The sequence below is a fragment of the Micropterus salmoides genome, unplaced genomic scaffold (genome assembly GCF_014851395.1).
Source record: "Micropterus salmoides isolate LMB-PRFRI ecotype aquatic unplaced genomic scaffold, ASM1485139v1 Ms_hic_scaffold_10, whole genome shotgun sequence".
NCBI lineage: Eukaryota > Metazoa > Chordata > Actinopteri > Centrarchiformes > Centrarchidae > Micropterus > Micropterus salmoides.
The window spans coordinates 27638671-27655238 of record NW_024040041.1 but is presented as its reverse complement, the minus strand read 5'-3'; the positions used below and the strand labels follow the sequence as shown (position 1 = coordinate 27655238).

Sequence of the window (16568 nt, the reverse complement as noted above, 5' to 3'; positions counted from 1 at the left end):
TACAAAAAAAGAATTAAGAGTCTTTAATGATATACGCTACATTTGTACATTTCTACAGCAGACTTTCAGTAAGACTAACTGCCAATTAGAAAAAAAGAAAATATTAATATTCAGTTTAGTATTTTGTCCCATTAAATAATAATTAAAACATTTAATAGTTCATAGAACAATGAATGTGAAATATAAATTACATTAAAGCACCATTTCAAGGATGAGGATATTAAAATAAATAATTGGCCTTTCCATAACAATAATGTAAGGCTGTGCAGTCACACTGAACACTCCTGCCCAATGATGTCAAATGGGTTCAACGTACAGTACATCACGACATGAGGGGAATGCTCGCGTGACTTTCACACTCAACAGCAAATTACTCTATTGCTGTTCTCTATGCTTACACAATAAAACCTTTGAACATGTAGCTCTGTCAGAAACAACAACAGACAAGACAGTCACTATTGTAGGCAATGAACTTATCCTTCTGTTCTTTCTGTATAATAATTAACGATTTTGGGGAAAAAATGTCATAAGTGAGTTACACTATGAGAAGATTGTCACTTTCCTTAATGTAACAACGTAATATTGAAATGTTTCTCTTTTGCCAATTGTGATAACTCCGCTTACAAATACCCCATGTTGTACTATCCCTCAATCGATTAAGCACAACTGGCCTTAAAAAAACAAAAATAACAAAAAAACAAAAAGATATTGCAGTTTCTCTCACTCGCTCAGTCACATAGGTACTCAAAACAACAGCTATGAGAAGCTGCAGTTCATGTCACGCATATTTTCACCCAGTAGAGCGGTCCTTGAAAATATATATATGCGAGTTTCAGTTCGGGAAAACATTTTACTGTATACTGTTCATGCAAAAACCTTTCATTTATGCACTAATGACTAATGAGCTTACCAAAAATCTGGCAGAGCAACAGTCACACTATCAGGTACCACGCCACACCTTACTTTGGTCCCTCAAGACCTTCCCACCAACTGCATGCACACACACTCACACACACACACACCCCCACACACACACACACACCTGGAGGTACACACACAAAGTGAGAAAAAAGCTTACTGTGAGTATAAAAAACAAGGGTGAACCGTTTCAACAGGTGCTTCAAAAAGTCACAAGAACATATCAAAGACTGAGGCACAAAGCTGCCTTTTTAAAACCAATCGATACAAGTACCAGCAACCAATGATGGTGCTCCTGTCTCTACTGCCATACACGGTATAGAAAACTTCATACAGCTATGTTACAGTACAGTAAGAGGGCTTTCAAAGTTTACAGGGTTCAAACTCCTAGTCACAAATATATTAATGCTTTCTTTTCTTTATGCATTTTAAATTTGGTATTCTATGCAAATTGTAGTGGATATTTCATTTCTTAAAAATCATACAGTAGTTAAAACACGCTGATACTGCCTGCTTTACATAAAACCCTGTACATGCCATTCATACATTAACAGTCCATCAAAATCCTGACTGAAATATGTCAATCAGTCAGCGCGCTTTAATAACTGGTAGACTATGAATTACAGTGTTTACAAAAACATCTTTATAATCCTGAATAATTCCCCTTGAGGAAAACAACATCCAAATATATTCAGGGATCCAGTGACTCCAGATACAAATCAATCCGAGTACTGGAGATCTAAGTCTACTGTGCCGTCTGTCACCACTAACCTCACTCTCTTGGGTTTTGTGGCACCCATGGAGTGAGACGTTGGAACAGGTCCATAGTGTGCTGCGCCTTGGTGTTCCCCTGGCTGGCACTGTTGCTGCATGTCCTTCCTGCAGTGTTCATCCTGTCCTTTGAGCCCTGAAAATCCACCCAAAGAAAAAGACGGTGGGTTAGACAGCTGGGGTCCACAGGGCTCAAGAACCAGCCGCCCTTGGGTGCCTGAAGGTTCCATCAGGCAATGGTAGGTGTAGTTTGTCGAGCCTAATCCTGGGTAACCATCAGCTCCATCCCTGAGACCCAGGGTCAGTGAGTGATCTCCACTGAAGTTTAGTACGTAAGGGGGACCTTGGTAGCCATAAGGGAAAGAGGCTGAGGTTGATGACTGGCTCTTGTTTGCTGGTGCTGGTGTACCAGGAGGTGTACTGTGGACCACTTGGGGGCTGTTGTGATGAGACATAGGAGAAAGAGACGAGCCAAAGCTAAAATCAAAAGAGTCTTGCTGAGTGTAACATGGCTGGTGTTTGTCTGAGGTCGACATAGTGGATTTTTCCTGTTTTAAACTCTTGTCTTGTGGTGATGAATAACCGTCAGACATTTTGCTAGGAAAGAAAGGTCTTGGCAGCGCTGAGAGGGTTTTGTATGTCATGTTGGTTTCAACAATTTCATGTTTGTCGGATGAAATCTTACTTTTACTACAAGACTGAGGGAAAGATTGGTTGGGTTTGTTGAAATGAAGGTTGGACCTGCTGGGGTTGCTGGAAGAACCAAGATGGCCAACATCCTTTCCAAACCCTTGAAAAGAAATGTTGCCTTTATGATGACTGTCTGTATTAACACCTAGTTTCTGACTCTGCTGGGTCCTCTCAATAGCACCTGATTTATGAAGTGTATGAAGTGTTCTGGATGCGACGGTCGGGCTGCCTGCAGCCATGGTGTCTTTACAGGGTGCACTATACAAGTTCTGACTCTGGTTCCCCCCCTGAAACTTAAGCACTCTGTGAATAACTGTAGAGGTTTTCTCGTGGAATTTGAATGGATTGTCAGGAGGATTGGGATTTTTCACAGTGAAGAGTTGAGGAGAGAGGAATTTGTTAGACATCTGAGATGCCGGGATGGATTTAGTCAAGCTACTCGGGGACACTCCTCTGACTGTGTTTGGCTGACTATTTGAAAAACACTGGGATTTACTAGGAGTGGTCATTCGATGGAAGGGGCCCTGGGTTTTAAGGTTGGACTGGGCTTTTGAATGACTAGCGCTCGCCTTCATGTTGCTGGAGGGTTGTGTTAAAGTAACAGGAACTTGAGATGTAACAGAAGATGATGTTGTGCCAAATAACCTAGGCTTGCTGACTACAGACAGGGGCTGAGTTTTGAAGTCTTCTTTGGACAGCCTCATTCCTGGATTTCTACTTATTATTCTATCTTTAGCACTCAAGTCAGAGCTGCAGAGAGCTGAAAAACTGAAACTGGGATTGGGGAGGTTTCTGTCTTTGGAGGTATCCTTCATTTCACATTCCAGAGGAACAGAGTCACTTTTGGAAGAAATTAGACCTGGAAAAAACTGCAGGTCCTCACTGTTAAAGTTATTTCCTGGACTGGGAGGGCCAAGGTACGGCGTTTCAGTGGTCCATGTATCAGACGGGCTGTGAGAGAGGGGACTGCTGAAAGGATCTGTGGGTGGATCCAGTGAACACAGATCTGATGGGGAAGATGGAAGTATGTTCTGTGGCTGATAATACCCCTCAAAGTTTAGACACTGAAAGTCCAGAATATCATCACAGCAGTTTGTGAAGCTGGGCTCCCCAGAAAGCATGTTATCTGCAGTTGTGAATAGAGGAGACTGGGACGGGGGCTGGGCGACAGCAGTAGAAGTACTGGAACAGGCTGTTGGCTTCTCCAAAGTCTGAGATGAACACAAGCCCTCGGAGAGCCTAGAGAGACTGTTGTCAATTTGTTGGAGTGTGTGACTAAGACAAGTTGTGGGCGTTTCTACAGGCCCACATTTGCGTGTTCTCTCCATTTTGTGCCTCTGTTTCCTTCCTCCGCTGTTCATCTCTGGCCTTTCAATGACTGTATCTGCAGCCGAGGATATAACTTCCGCTTTATTGTCATTAAGAGGGGAAGACAGAGACAGCGGCGACAGAGACAAGGAAAATGGAGGTGGTTCTATTTTCAGAAGGGCTGAGTTGCGGTTCAGTTCCTGCGAAGATGGGCACTCTTCTTTGAGCTTGTTAAAATCAACACATTCTTTCTTTTCTTTCCCTAAAATGTGACCCTTTATCTCATTCTTAATATTGGGTTCTACTTTAAGTTCAGTTTCAAAAAGCCCTTCTTTGCTGTCCACCTCCCAGATATCCTCTTTCTTTCTGCGTAGTTTGATGACTGGTAATGGAAAACCATTTGAATCCAATTCAGGCTGCACTTGTGACCCAGTTTCAAACAAGCAGCAATTCTTCACAAAACGATCTTCAATTTTGGTTTCTTGCCCTACTGCTGGCAACATGTCAAGCTCACTTTTACAAATCTCAATTTTTTCTGGTAGTACCTTCTCTCCATCTGTAAGTTCTTTATCAAGCTTCACTTTAAAGTCTACTTTGTCATTGGGTGTTTCACTGGGTTTACATGCATTTCCATCATTGTTGAGGTCTTTGTCAGATTTTTCATCTGCGTGATTTGTGAACTGTCTTTCACTCAGCCTCTCACCTCTTCTTTTTAAACGATGCAATCTGCTTTTTGACTTCTTACTAGCATGCACATGCGCCTGAGCTGCCTCCATCTCCATGTTTAAAACTGACACGGAATCCATGATGGCTTTAAATGGATCGCATGTCACCAACTCGTCTCCCTTTTCTGTTTTTAATGCCTTATTTTCAAATCCTGCTCGTTGCATTTCCCATACTCTCCCTCTCCTCCTTTTAAAACGAATCTTAAAATCAAGGTCCGGCTTTGTCTCATCCAAATCACTTTGCTGGATTAATGTTTCCACCTCATCTTCCTTTTCAGATTTATTTGGAGTGTGATTTTTACCACACTGCTCTTGAATTTTAGCAGGATCCACAGTTTGTTTGTCCTCTGCAAGACTCTCTAGTGTCTGAGCCTTATCAATGTCATCCTCATCTTGCGTCTCTAATTTACACTTTCGAGCTTTCCTAAATAAATGGCTTCGCTGAACTTCATTAGCTTGGGAGCGAAGCACTCTGTTAAAAGAGTTCTGTTTTGTGATTCGTTTGGAGGTTAACCTCTGGACTTCTGTTCTCTTTAATCTGCCTTTACCATCGTTTTTCCGTTTGCTACTCTCCCCTGAACAAGTGGTAAGGCCCTGCCTTAGCTCGGCGGACGAATTTAACGAAGTGGCTTCTTTGGAAGCTTGATCTGAAGCAAAATTCAAACCTTGTTCAGAGTCTATTTCCACGGAACTGCGAAATGTACGTTTTTTTAGAGGTATGTTGGACTGTATGTGTGCCGGTGGATTGGTGTCTGGATGCAAATTAGTCGTGGCTTTTGCTGAAGTTAGTGACTCATGAGGTAGTGGGTTGAGGCAGGTGGCCGGTGGGTCATTTTGCCTCTGTGACGACTGAAGCTGCAAACTTTCCTCATTTCTCACTGCAGCTGGAACTTCTTTGCTGAAGCGTCCCTTGGTGGTTTGTTTACTTTCTGCTTTTGTTTTCGCTGTTCTAGGCATTGACTTTCGTCGTCTAATAATCCTCCTCTGCACTGAACAACGGTACATGCCTCCATTAATTTCAGTCTGTTCTCCTTCTTCCGCCTCAGCACTTTGCGTTTCTTTAGAGGCCGAGGTAGAAAACCTTGTTTCTACAATATCTCCGTCTAATCTCTTATCTATTAAAGGTTTATCTTTTTTTAAAATATCAGATAGCAGAACCTTTGCCTGCTTTATGACAATATCTTCTTCATGCCTACTTACTGGCTGTTTACTCACACTCCTAGACATTTGTTCTGGCAGTTTCACAACTTCCTCCTCCACACATGCATCCTTGACTTTATTTCTAACACACTGCATGTCATTTTGTCCACTATGTTTGTCGCTGGGCACTATTTTATATTCAGACTCTTTCACTTCTTCCAGGGCCTTGTTACTTATGCATTCCGTAACTGTAGATGCAGCACTTCTATTTTCATTCTGCTCTTCAATTTTGCTTTTTACAATGTCCTGCTGCTCCCTAAGTATATTATCTTTTTCTTCTGAAACTGTTTGTATTTCAATGACCTTGTCATTCCCCCTTTTCTCACATTGTGATAAATCACTTACAGATTCACTTGCTTGTCGCTTCCTTAAATTTACTTTATCAATGGCCTTGAAAAACATTTCTCTCACCCCTCTGTTACCTTCAACTGTGCAGATCTCTGAACTTCCTCTCTGCCTCTGCTGAGATCTGGACACCCTTTTTTCTGACTGTACTGTCAGAGGCGCTGGTCTGGGACACTGGGTCTGCCTGCTCCTTCCTCTCACCTCCACTCTTCCTTTCTTGTCTTCACTGGTCTTTTCTGCTTCTATACTTTGTGATACTGATAACCTTGTTAGGTTAACTGTAAGGTATTGCGTCAGTGATTTTAGCGGATTGTCCCCGGCTTTCTTCAATCTATCTGTGACACTCTGACAAACTTCAGGTATAAACAGTGATGAACCTCTGATAGTCCTGTGCTTCGTTTGCTCAGTGGCTGGATTTTCTGCTGTGTCCACAGTGCAGGATTCAATGCTGCTGCACTTGCTGCTTTGGCTCTCTCCGATAGTCTTTTCAGTTTTGTTTTGTTTTATTGCACTGCAGGTATTGTCAACTTCGACAGGGTGACAAACTGTTGTAGTGTTGGCTGTGTTACTGGACACCGTTTGTTGTTTGGACATGGGATGAACCAAGCTTCTTGTTCTCGAAGAGGTCCTCGTAGGAACTGCATGCTTATCCACCACTTTGACAGACTTCCCATTAAGGCCTGCGTTAATTACTGCAGGTCTACTTTTCTGATGAACTGACATGGAGGAATTTAGAGTGAAAGGTTTCAAGTTTACTTCAGTGGTGTTATTTTCTTCACCAGTCAAAAGTTCACTCAACTTGTTATCTTCTGGCTTCACTTCCTCCAGTTGTTGAAGCAAGGCTCTTTCTTTGCTTTTTGGATCCTTGCAGTTGACTAAGAAATCCACTGTGTGGCGCCGTACTCTGATTCTAAGGTCCCTCAGTGTAACCTCAGACAAAAGTGGAACTGTCCAACAGGGTTTGACTGTGGAGGACTTCAATGGGTGCTTTCCTGATCGTCTATGCTTCTCTCGTCTCCACTTCTTTGTCTGACTAAATTTTCTGTTCTTCAAGGCATTTCTCCTCATCTGCTGGGTAAACGAATTCCTTGAGGGGATTGCTATGAATGAAGGACAACAAAGAAGCAGTTAAACTTGAAGCTGCTGCATACAAAGCCATCTTATGCTAATATGCATGTTTAATCAGCATAAGAAGGGCACAAAAACATGCTTATTTAAACAATGAAAACACTGAAATTCTGTTGTTTAAAATTAGCAAAAAATGGTAACTCTTATAAACAAATTGTATATCCATTTAAACTAAATATCTAGCCATAGATATTATCTGAGTGACTATTGAGCAATTTAGTTTTACAACAGATGCGAGGATAGTCTGTAGTGCTAGCAAAACATGTCATGCTTGTAATGGTGGGACAAAAGTAACCTATATCTACTTATTATTTGGGTTAAAATGAGTAAAATCCATTGTTAATGTTTATGATATGCCCCGTTTGTTTCCTAAGAAGATGTCAAAATACTTTATTTCCTCCATGGTAAATCCTTTTTTTGATTTGTTTTGTTATTGTTTCACAGTCATACAACATGCTACTTAAAGTACTGATGCTTTGTATTGTCATAACAGCGCTAATAATAACAAGGAAAACACAAGTGCTTCAATATTGTTTAGCAATTATGTACCAATTAAGAAAGTTATTTAAGTAAATGTTTGCATGCTATATTTAATCCATACGACATGAAGAAGCAACACAATCTACTTCGTAAAATCAGGCCCAATGAATCACATTTGTAACATTTAACATACGTGGGTCTGGATGCCTGCATTCACTGTGTTCATTGTTTCAGACCTAACCGTAAAAGACACATCTGGTGGATTTCAAAAGCAGTTAAAATGTCACCTTGATGAGTTTCAACCAGAATTTCATCTTGTTTGATGCATAAAAAACCCTGTGCTTTTTTGCAATGATACGGTCATCACAGCATTGCAATTTTAAAATGTGAAAATAAGCCGCCCCTCAACTGTTTGCACGCTGTCTCCACAGTAAGTCAGTCAGTTGACATTTTTTGGAAAAAATACAACGTACAAAAACATTTGTTTTTGTTCCTAAATTATGGTTAATATTCTTAGATCTGCAAACATGTTTCATTTAGCAATTCTGAGATCATCAAGCTCTCATAATGTTAAAGAAATCTGTATGAGGTAATACAGCAGGTACGTGCTGAAATCTGACTTTCACAAAAAGGTATATTGTACAGCAAATGTTCCTATTAGTTGGTTTTGAGAGACTTCTGTGGTGATGAGAGAGCTTTCAGGGAGCCAGCAATGGAGATCTTCTATTTGAATTAGCTTACCATATTTATTTTGTTACTTTCATTTTAACAGTACTTAGAAATGCAGCGCTAGTAATTACTTTCTATGATTATCAATTACTGATTTGAGATAGATCACTTTAGAGAAAATCCTAAAGCTGTTACCTTTAATGATACCTGAGTGTATTCCTGGTATTATCGGCCTTGTGGGACAGTGTCCTTTCTCTCTGTGCTGACGAAGATATCTCTCTCTCAGGCGGTACTTTTGGCCCACAGGATCCTTTGTTTCTTCACATTCAGGCTGCTTCCCTCTGTGCTTGAAGTGACCCTCTCCGTTTCTAGGGAACAGTTAAAATTGCAGAATGAAACTGAATTTAAAAAGTCAACAAGTCTTTTGACATCTGAAAAACAAACTCTTCAGGTTTGAGAAGAAACCACACTATAATGAAGACAATGTCTGATCAGAAGAAAGACACACCTCTCACAGGTGCAGCATTCACACATTTCATTGCCTTCCCCAAAAAAGCTGGCACCATAGTAACATGTGATCTCCTCCCCAGGTGAGATGGGTCGAATCACTTCAACACATGCGATATTCTTTTCACCAGGGACGAACTGGGCGGGTGAAAAGGGAAAGAAAAAAAACAGCAAGAGACAAAGACAAAAGGTTGGTTGGCCCATGGGATACATTTACACAGAGCAGTTAGGAAACAGACCAGGAGTGTAATTCTGCACCTAAAATACACTTTCAATATGCAAAATTTGACAATAATAATGTTACTAGATTATGCAAATAAGCTGTAAACATTTGTCAGAGAAATACATCAATTATTTAAATTTGTCAAATCACTTCAGTGCGTGTGGTAAATAAATATTGCTGATTACCTTGCAGTTCGGTTTGCAGTCTTCAACCCAGAAGGACAAACAAAGACACAAACACAGAGATGAAAGATTTCAAGTTATAAATTCAATCACGAATAAAAGACTCATCATTTTGTTGATCAACTGATTTGTACAGAAATCACTTTGCAAAGGCTCAAAGGCTAAGCTGATTAACCCTCAAAAATGATTAAAAGATCTTGTCACAAACGTCCTCCTGGTGGACGGAAGAATTAACCAAAATATCACTGGACCTTTTGTATGCATTACAACTCTGTTCACACCGTTGGCTGACACCTGGTCTGTGATACATTGGAGATGTTACTTTTGGATTTTAATGCACAAATTAAATGCTTTGTAATTATCCAGAAATCCTGTATAGAAAATAAATGATGCATCGATAATCGTTTTATAAATCGCATTACAGCCCTCTGAATAGCAATCGAATCGTGAGGTGCCAAGAGATTCCCACCTCTAGTACTTACATAACGCAAAAGTTAATTATAACGATATAAACTGCATACATATTTGGCTATATGGCTGAAAAATCTGCATTTTGTGTCCCTCAAATAATCGCAATTGAAACTATAGGCCTCTTTCAGTATGTACTGTCAGTAATCAAACATTATTAGACAACAAATGACTAAGACTTAATTGTTGTGTAGTGTGACCACATGTGATAAAAGACCTGTCAATCAGTTTGAGAGTGATAGCATCTTATAATCTTGTGTTTTGAATGTTGGTATTTGGATTGCCTTTTGTTGACATTTGGATCACAGACATAAGGGGTGGAAGTAACAAAAAAAAAGTATAATTGATCAAAAACAGGAGGTGAAGAAAATGCATGTGAATTGAAAACGATTGGGGTAAAAATGAATGAAAAATTGTATTATAAATTATCAAGTGATTCGATTAATTTAAAGCCAATTTGATTAAGTTAGTTGTGATATGAAGAAAACAGAGTAATGTATCATCACAAGAAAAATTGCCACTCGTCAGTTAAGGAAAGTGGCCTAATTTCTTTGTTACTACAACAATAATTGAAAAAATGCAAGTAATGAAAATTCTTATGAATTAACAATGGAAGGTATATAATGTATGTGAATTGAAAAACAGTGATAAATTTTATTTAAATCATTTTATTTGAAACAATGATGCTCTGATAATCAACTGGGTTGTGATAATGTCTATTGTCTACTTTTCATCAATCACAAAAGAGAAACTGTTGTTTCCCCGGTAAACACACTGACCTCTTCGGCTGTTGCAGTGCCTCCTGCTCAGCCTGATTCTGCTCCTTTTGGGAGCAGATCTTCGCTGCAGAGTGGACAAGCCAGGTGGATACATGGCGGGCTGCTGTCAGGCTGCCCCTCCATGCACACTGAGCACTACCTCGTTCTCCGGCGGACTGGACCTGCTGGCGGCGGCGCTGGTACAATCCCCTGTATCAGCACTGCCACTGGCTGTTTGTTCTACAAACCAACCCTCAAGACAAGGAATGATAACCAGGGCTACACATAATACATCCTCTATTGCTTGACTCAAACTGTTAATAGTCCTTCAGAATTAACATTTCCCGGTACTCAAATATGAAAAACAGTAAATTTATTAAAGTCAGTGCCCCATGTTGCTATTTTTTAAGCTACTGTTGCTGTCATGTCCCAAATGACATTTATCGTTTATAGCAAGCTATTTTTTGTTACTTCCATCATGGGTCAATCGTTTCCAACCCACTTCAGGTGAAAGCACGCCCACTTCCATATGATGAAAGCTTTAACAGCTGCATGACAGGACATGACAGCTACAGTAGATTAGAAAATTGCAACATGGGGCACTGAATTTCATAAATTCACTGAATGTTGAGAAATGGGAAATGTTAATTCTGAAGGACTATTAACAGTTTGAGTCAAACGCAGAGGCTGTATTATGTGTAGCCCTTTTATTCCCCCCTTGCATTTACAGCTAGCAGCGGTGCTGAAACAGCGGATTGTACCAGCGCCGCCGCTAGCAGGTACTGGTCCGGACCCGGAGCTGGGTCCAGGTCCAGTCTACCAGAGAATGGGGCAAAGAAGTGCTAGGTGTGCGTGGAGGGGCAACCCAACAGCAGCCCACCATGTGGACACCTGGTGGTGGAATGGCTCCCCGAAAGGAGCAACAGCAGGCTGGGCAGGAGGGACTGCGACAGCCACAGGAAAACAACAGCTCACAATCTTTTGTGAATGATAAATGGTAGACAATAGACAGTAACACAGCCCAATTGATTATCAGAGCAACACTGTTTCAAATAAAATACCCATCAAGTTTATCAAATCAATTCACAATTTATTGCTCTATTTTTCATGTTACATACATTTCATCTGTTCCATTATTAATTTGTAAGCATTTTCATCATTCCACTTTTTTTTTTTTAATCATTTGTTACTTGCACCATTGAGGCCACTTTCAACACAATTTTGTGTTGTGAATGATGAAACATGGCTTTGTTCATATCAACTATTTTCAGTCAAAACAGCTTTAAATTAATCAAATCACTGGATAATTCATCACTCCTTTTTCATTTCACATCATTTGTTGCCTCTCTATTTTTTTAATTCACATGCATTTTCATCACCTCTCTCTTTATCAGTTTATTTGTGTTATGTCCAGCCCTCATATACAGACGCATTTAATTTTTTTTTTTTTTTTTTTTTTAAGGGGGAAAATCTTCTGCTGATGAATCTCACATGTGAGCTCTCTTATCAGCTCTGTGTGCATGTACTGGGAAAGAATGAGTCATGAATGCAAACAAACTCACCATGGTTAATGAAAGCTGCAGGCCCGAGCCAGAGCTGAGCGCAGCGTTTGCGTGTGGAATACATCACACTAAAGTCATTGACTCCAGCCCTCAACACAGCGCTGTCAGCAAGGCTCAGTTCTGCTATGCAGCCCAGTAGGACCTCCACCCGCTCTCCTGCAAACCTATGAGGTAACAATTCAAGTATCACATAAAAAATCCCCAAAATAAGACAGCAGTGTCCAGGACATGCAGAAGCTACATGCTACCTTTACAAATGCAAAACAATATTACGAGTGTGATTAATTTACCAGTGCCTTGTTGAGGTTATCTTTGCTCCGTTGGTCTCTGAGGAGTATCTGTCACAGGACTCTATCTTGACACCGCTATCTAACAGGAAGGCACTGAGGTACCGATACACCTGCAGACATCATAGATTGATTTATGTATTTTGTCTAAGTAAGTTGTAATTCGTTTGTGACATTATGTTATATTTATACTGATTAATAAAATTAAACATCAGCCTACATGTTGTCTCAGCAGCTCCTGTCGATGGCTCCCCAAAGCATTAAAGTAGTCACCAGCCAGATCACCCACTGTCAGCGCCTCAAAGGTAGCGTTGAAGTCGTGTGTACGCTGAAAGCGCAACAGGGTCTCTTTGAGGTTGCCCCACCGCCGGATCTCTGGCGGCGGACTAAAGAAAAAAGGAAAAAAAAGCAGATAATGGCAAACAGGAAGAGAAAAAAAACAGTCAAAGGACAAAGTCTAAGTTTTTGTAAGGCGTGTCAGTGTAAAATGCTAATCTTGAATATTACATAGATAATGTTGGATATCAGAAGAATGCGTCACCATATATTCTTTAAATGATCAAAATATTAGTGCTCATAATTGTTGCATAACACAAAAAAATAAATATAAATTCTCAAGGATTTGCATTTTAGTAAGATTTTTAACATTTCTATTGCTTGATGTGCTCGGAGAATATAAGATGAAAAAAAAAAACACCAAAATCAAACACCAGTTAAACAATAGATTAGGTCTAAATGATACATGCAAATGTTGTAAAAAATTTAAATAATGATCACTAATTATGTATGCAACTTTCCCAGTAAAATAGTTAAACTTTCACACTGTCTTTAATAAATTACTTCAAGTAAACAAAACATTTAATAAAATGACTAAAAATCTGTTATTATTAAATTTGTATCATCAAATAGTAGCTTTTTCCCTTCACAGTAAATCAAACTAAATCACACTTGCATGTGACCTGCAGCCACAATGCACTGGAAGCAGAAAGCATTAATCACAGCATGATAAAAACAAACCTATTTGTTTGGTCACATGAGCGTCTTCCCTAAAGTCACAATTTCAAAAGCTTTTATTCCAGTTGTTGTGGAGAGCTAGGCAATAGTTTCCAACTAGGGCTGGGCGATATGGCCAAAAATGTTATCATGATAAAAACATTTCCTATCACTCGATATCGATAATTATGACGATATATGACAAGTCATTATTTCTTTCAAGTTTAAAGGCTGATTTTTGCTTCCGAGTGTAAATTGAAGAAACCAGATGGTTAATTATGTGATTAAACATTTCTTTTTGGTCAGAATGTGACAAACACTTGATGCCAAACAGTAGATCACATAACAAATCTGACATAGAACATTCAAAACCATTATAATAAAATCTTTTTCAACATTTGATTAGTAAATCTTTTTTCAGTCCCTTTTCCTCAACAAAATAAATATTTTAATAGAAAAATTAAGTAATTGTAAGTATTGTCAAATATTAATTGACAAATATTTCCTCAATAACAATATAATTAATGTTCAATATATTAACTTGCGTGTCTATATCTATATATACACCTTAAGGACAGGTGTGGGTGTGGTGACATGCTTCTACATGTCCCAGTAAACATAGAAATAGAACAGAAAAAGCAGGCATAATACTGTACTAACGTGGAAACAATAAATAATCAATCAACAACTGTTTAAATACCGTTCAAGTGTTAATTAGAGTCTAGGATTATGATAGTTTGAACTGACAGTCATTGAGTGACATATTACCTTATGTTCATTTTGTGGGTGCTGAAGCCCAACAGAGGGTCCAGCACCAAACCGGTGGCCAGGTCATCGGTCTCACACAGTTCCTTCACACTCATTCTAGTGCATCCGTCCATTGCCTCCCACTATCAGCATGCTGCAATCACAGGGTCAAAGTAACGCTAGTATAACAACATCATCATCCATCTATGAGTTGTGCATATAAACAGATCCAGCGTGCAAACGACATTTTCACATTATTAGCTACTTGTTCACTTGCTAAAGTTGGCTCAAACACGGTTTTTATCTGAATTATATATCATATCCTTACATTAAATCAGTAAATGATAACGTTAACTGTAAGTAAGGAATGTAACGGAGTTCGCATTAGCTGCCATAGCACATTAGCGTAGCTTGCTGGGAACAAATGCTAGATTATCAGCTGAAGAGTGAACGGGCTAACAGTATGATAGCACTAGCGGTATGCAGCTAACGTAACAAGACTCAGATCGTTGAGGAAATCCAGGCAACGTTACTGGGAGCCGACTTGTGAATCAATATGCTCTCACGGTGATGCATATTGTTAATGTGGTTTTCAACAACATACCTGGGAGTGGGTTGTAGTCAACGAATGTATCGTCAGATAGACAATTTATCGCAAGCTACTTGCTTGCTCCGGCTCTCGTTCGCCTGCCAGGGAAAGTTAGCCTAGCAGCATAACCAGCTAGTTTTCCGCCGTCTTGCTGGCTAGTCCGGTCAGCCGCGTAGGAAAATGGAGTCCCCTCGTCACTTCTGGAATTTGCTGGTTTGTTGACGAATGCAAATCCCAGACTGAAATACACAATGCAAAAATGCGCCACACACGACGATAAATTAGCTGAAAATGTATATGGTGTGTAGCTAGCTAGCTAGGTAGCTTTGCACAACGCTCGTCTATTAGCAAAAGTTGATGGGCAACGTCCAGTGCAACCGAACTACTGTTGGCCACGCCCACACGCTGTGCTATTCGCTGAGGTCAAGGTCAATTTTACTAATCAAACGAGATGCCGCGTTTTAAGCTCTCTGATTGGTCAGAGTTTAAATGGGCGGGGTCATCTTTTGAATTTACTATGTTGATGCTGGAAAGCATCTCACAAAATCACTCACACGAACAAATTGCTAGTACACATTGGAGATGTCGCCAGGAGCAGCAGATAAGCTTTCCTGCTACTGCATGATAGAAAAGCTACGCATAGTACTGTCCTATAAAGATGTCTATACCAGGTACTAGGTACAAGGTTGTTTATTTGTCATTATACAGCACAAGGTTTTATAACGAGACGAAGTTTGTAAACATCTAGCAATTAGTGGGTAGATCTGGATTAGTGTTTCAGAGGGGAAGTACAATTGACAATTTTGTACAATGTACAGACTTTGATGCAGGGTTAACCAACGAGCTTTTAAAATAAGCCAGTGTAATGAAGAATGCAGTAGGCTGTTTAGTTTAGTTTTTGTAATAAAAATGTGAATAACACTCATAAATGGAGGGGTTTGTTTCAGAGATAGAAAGTCTAATTTGTATGTGTTTCTCAAGTTATCATAGCTCAAAATACAAGCCTGTTGTAGCCTACTGGCAGATACATGCAAACCTTTAATAAAAACATAAGAAGAGATTCAAAATAAGAGACTGAGTTGTTGTTTACATTTTTTGCTTTCCACATTTTGTTTACAAAATGGGATATTGCCAACAGCTGATATTTTCACGGTTGAAATATCTTGGAAATCAAGACGCCCAACTGCAAAAGAATCTACAGCAGTGCTACTGCATATTTTAAAGGGCGTCACGGCATATATGCTCTAATAGACAACAAGGACTTGAAGAGTTGCTCTGTCAAAGGCTCAGCTGAGCTAATTCATGTGGCTGCAAGAATTTATCCATCACAGATTATGGTTTCAGTTTTACACAATAGCCCACAATGAGTCTGTCCTCCCCCGCCTTAGCGCAGGAGGTTGCACCCTGGCGAACATTGTTCAGGATCTCCGGACAATCACAAAATTAATTGTCTATTATAGAGTTACGTATTTTTAACTGAGCTACAGGCCTATAGCCCACCACCCAAGCTAATGTCTGCTTATTTTATTTTATTTTTGTTCGTTTTAAAACACTGCATTAACACTGAATACTCATTCACAAGTCTGATTCATAAATCTGCTGACAGGACAGGCAGTGACTTCGCTGTAAAGGACTTGCTGCACCGTCATAAATCTACAGGACCAGCACAGGCAAGACTCCTGATGTGAATGCTGCAGGTACGGCAAGTTACCTTTCACCAGGTGTTACATAAGAAAATAGTGCTCCCAAATGTTTTCATTGCATTTGTTGCTACTAGTGATTTCCTTAGCTTTCTTTCAGTAAGCTATACATAGGCCTATAGCCTAACTCATATGTCTCTGTTTTCTATTTTAACTACACTTGTTTATACTTACAGTAGGTTATAAATAGGCTACACTGTATTGTATAGCATGTTTAGCAACATCTCTTTCATCCTATTTCTATTGTAATTTTCAAACTCTAAACGTATTCGTTATTTTGTTACAGTAACCCATTGAGTAGATTCACAATTTTGTTTT

At 39.6% G+C, this 16568-nt stretch overlaps 1 protein-coding gene across 2 annotated transcripts; it reads right to left on the bottom strand.

The window, feature by feature from the left end:
• On the bottom strand, positions 1-14946 carry kmt5c (lysine methyltransferase 5C). Of its 2 annotated transcripts, none has more exons than XM_038706254.1 (9): positions 14566-14946; positions 13983-14115; positions 12442-12607; positions 12225-12334; positions 11935-12098; positions 9150-9169; positions 8743-8879; positions 8430-8602; positions 1-7057 (listed from the first exon to the last, which is right to left on the bottom strand). In XM_038706254.1, the coding sequence occupies exons 2-9, from the start codon at positions 14093-14095 to the stop codon at positions 1638-1640; spliced, it is 6303 nt and encodes a 2100-aa protein (XP_038562182.1). In that variant the 5' UTR covers positions 14096-14115; positions 14566-14946; the 3' UTR covers positions 1-1637. The 2 variants fall into 2 exon arrangements, with proteins under 2 accessions (XP_038562182.1, XP_038562189.1); XM_038706261.1 differs by having other exon boundaries at positions 8442-8602.
• Positions 14947-16568: the final 1622 nt, after the last annotated feature.

Bases quoted from the DNA above. Each gene is read 5' to 3' on its own strand.
- kmt5c (XM_038706254.1), bottom strand. From the start codon at position 14,095: ATGGACGGATGCACTAGAATGAGTGTGAAGGAACTGTGTGAGACCGAT. The intron at 12,099-12,224 runs GTAAATTAATCA...GTTACCTCATAG, and splicing joins ATAACCTCAACAAGGCACTG to GTTTGCAGGAGAGCGGGTGG. The intron at 9,170-11,934 runs GTGAGTTTGTTT...TCTGGGTTGAAG, and splicing joins TGCAGCTTTCATTAACCATG to ACTGCAAACCGAACTGCAAG.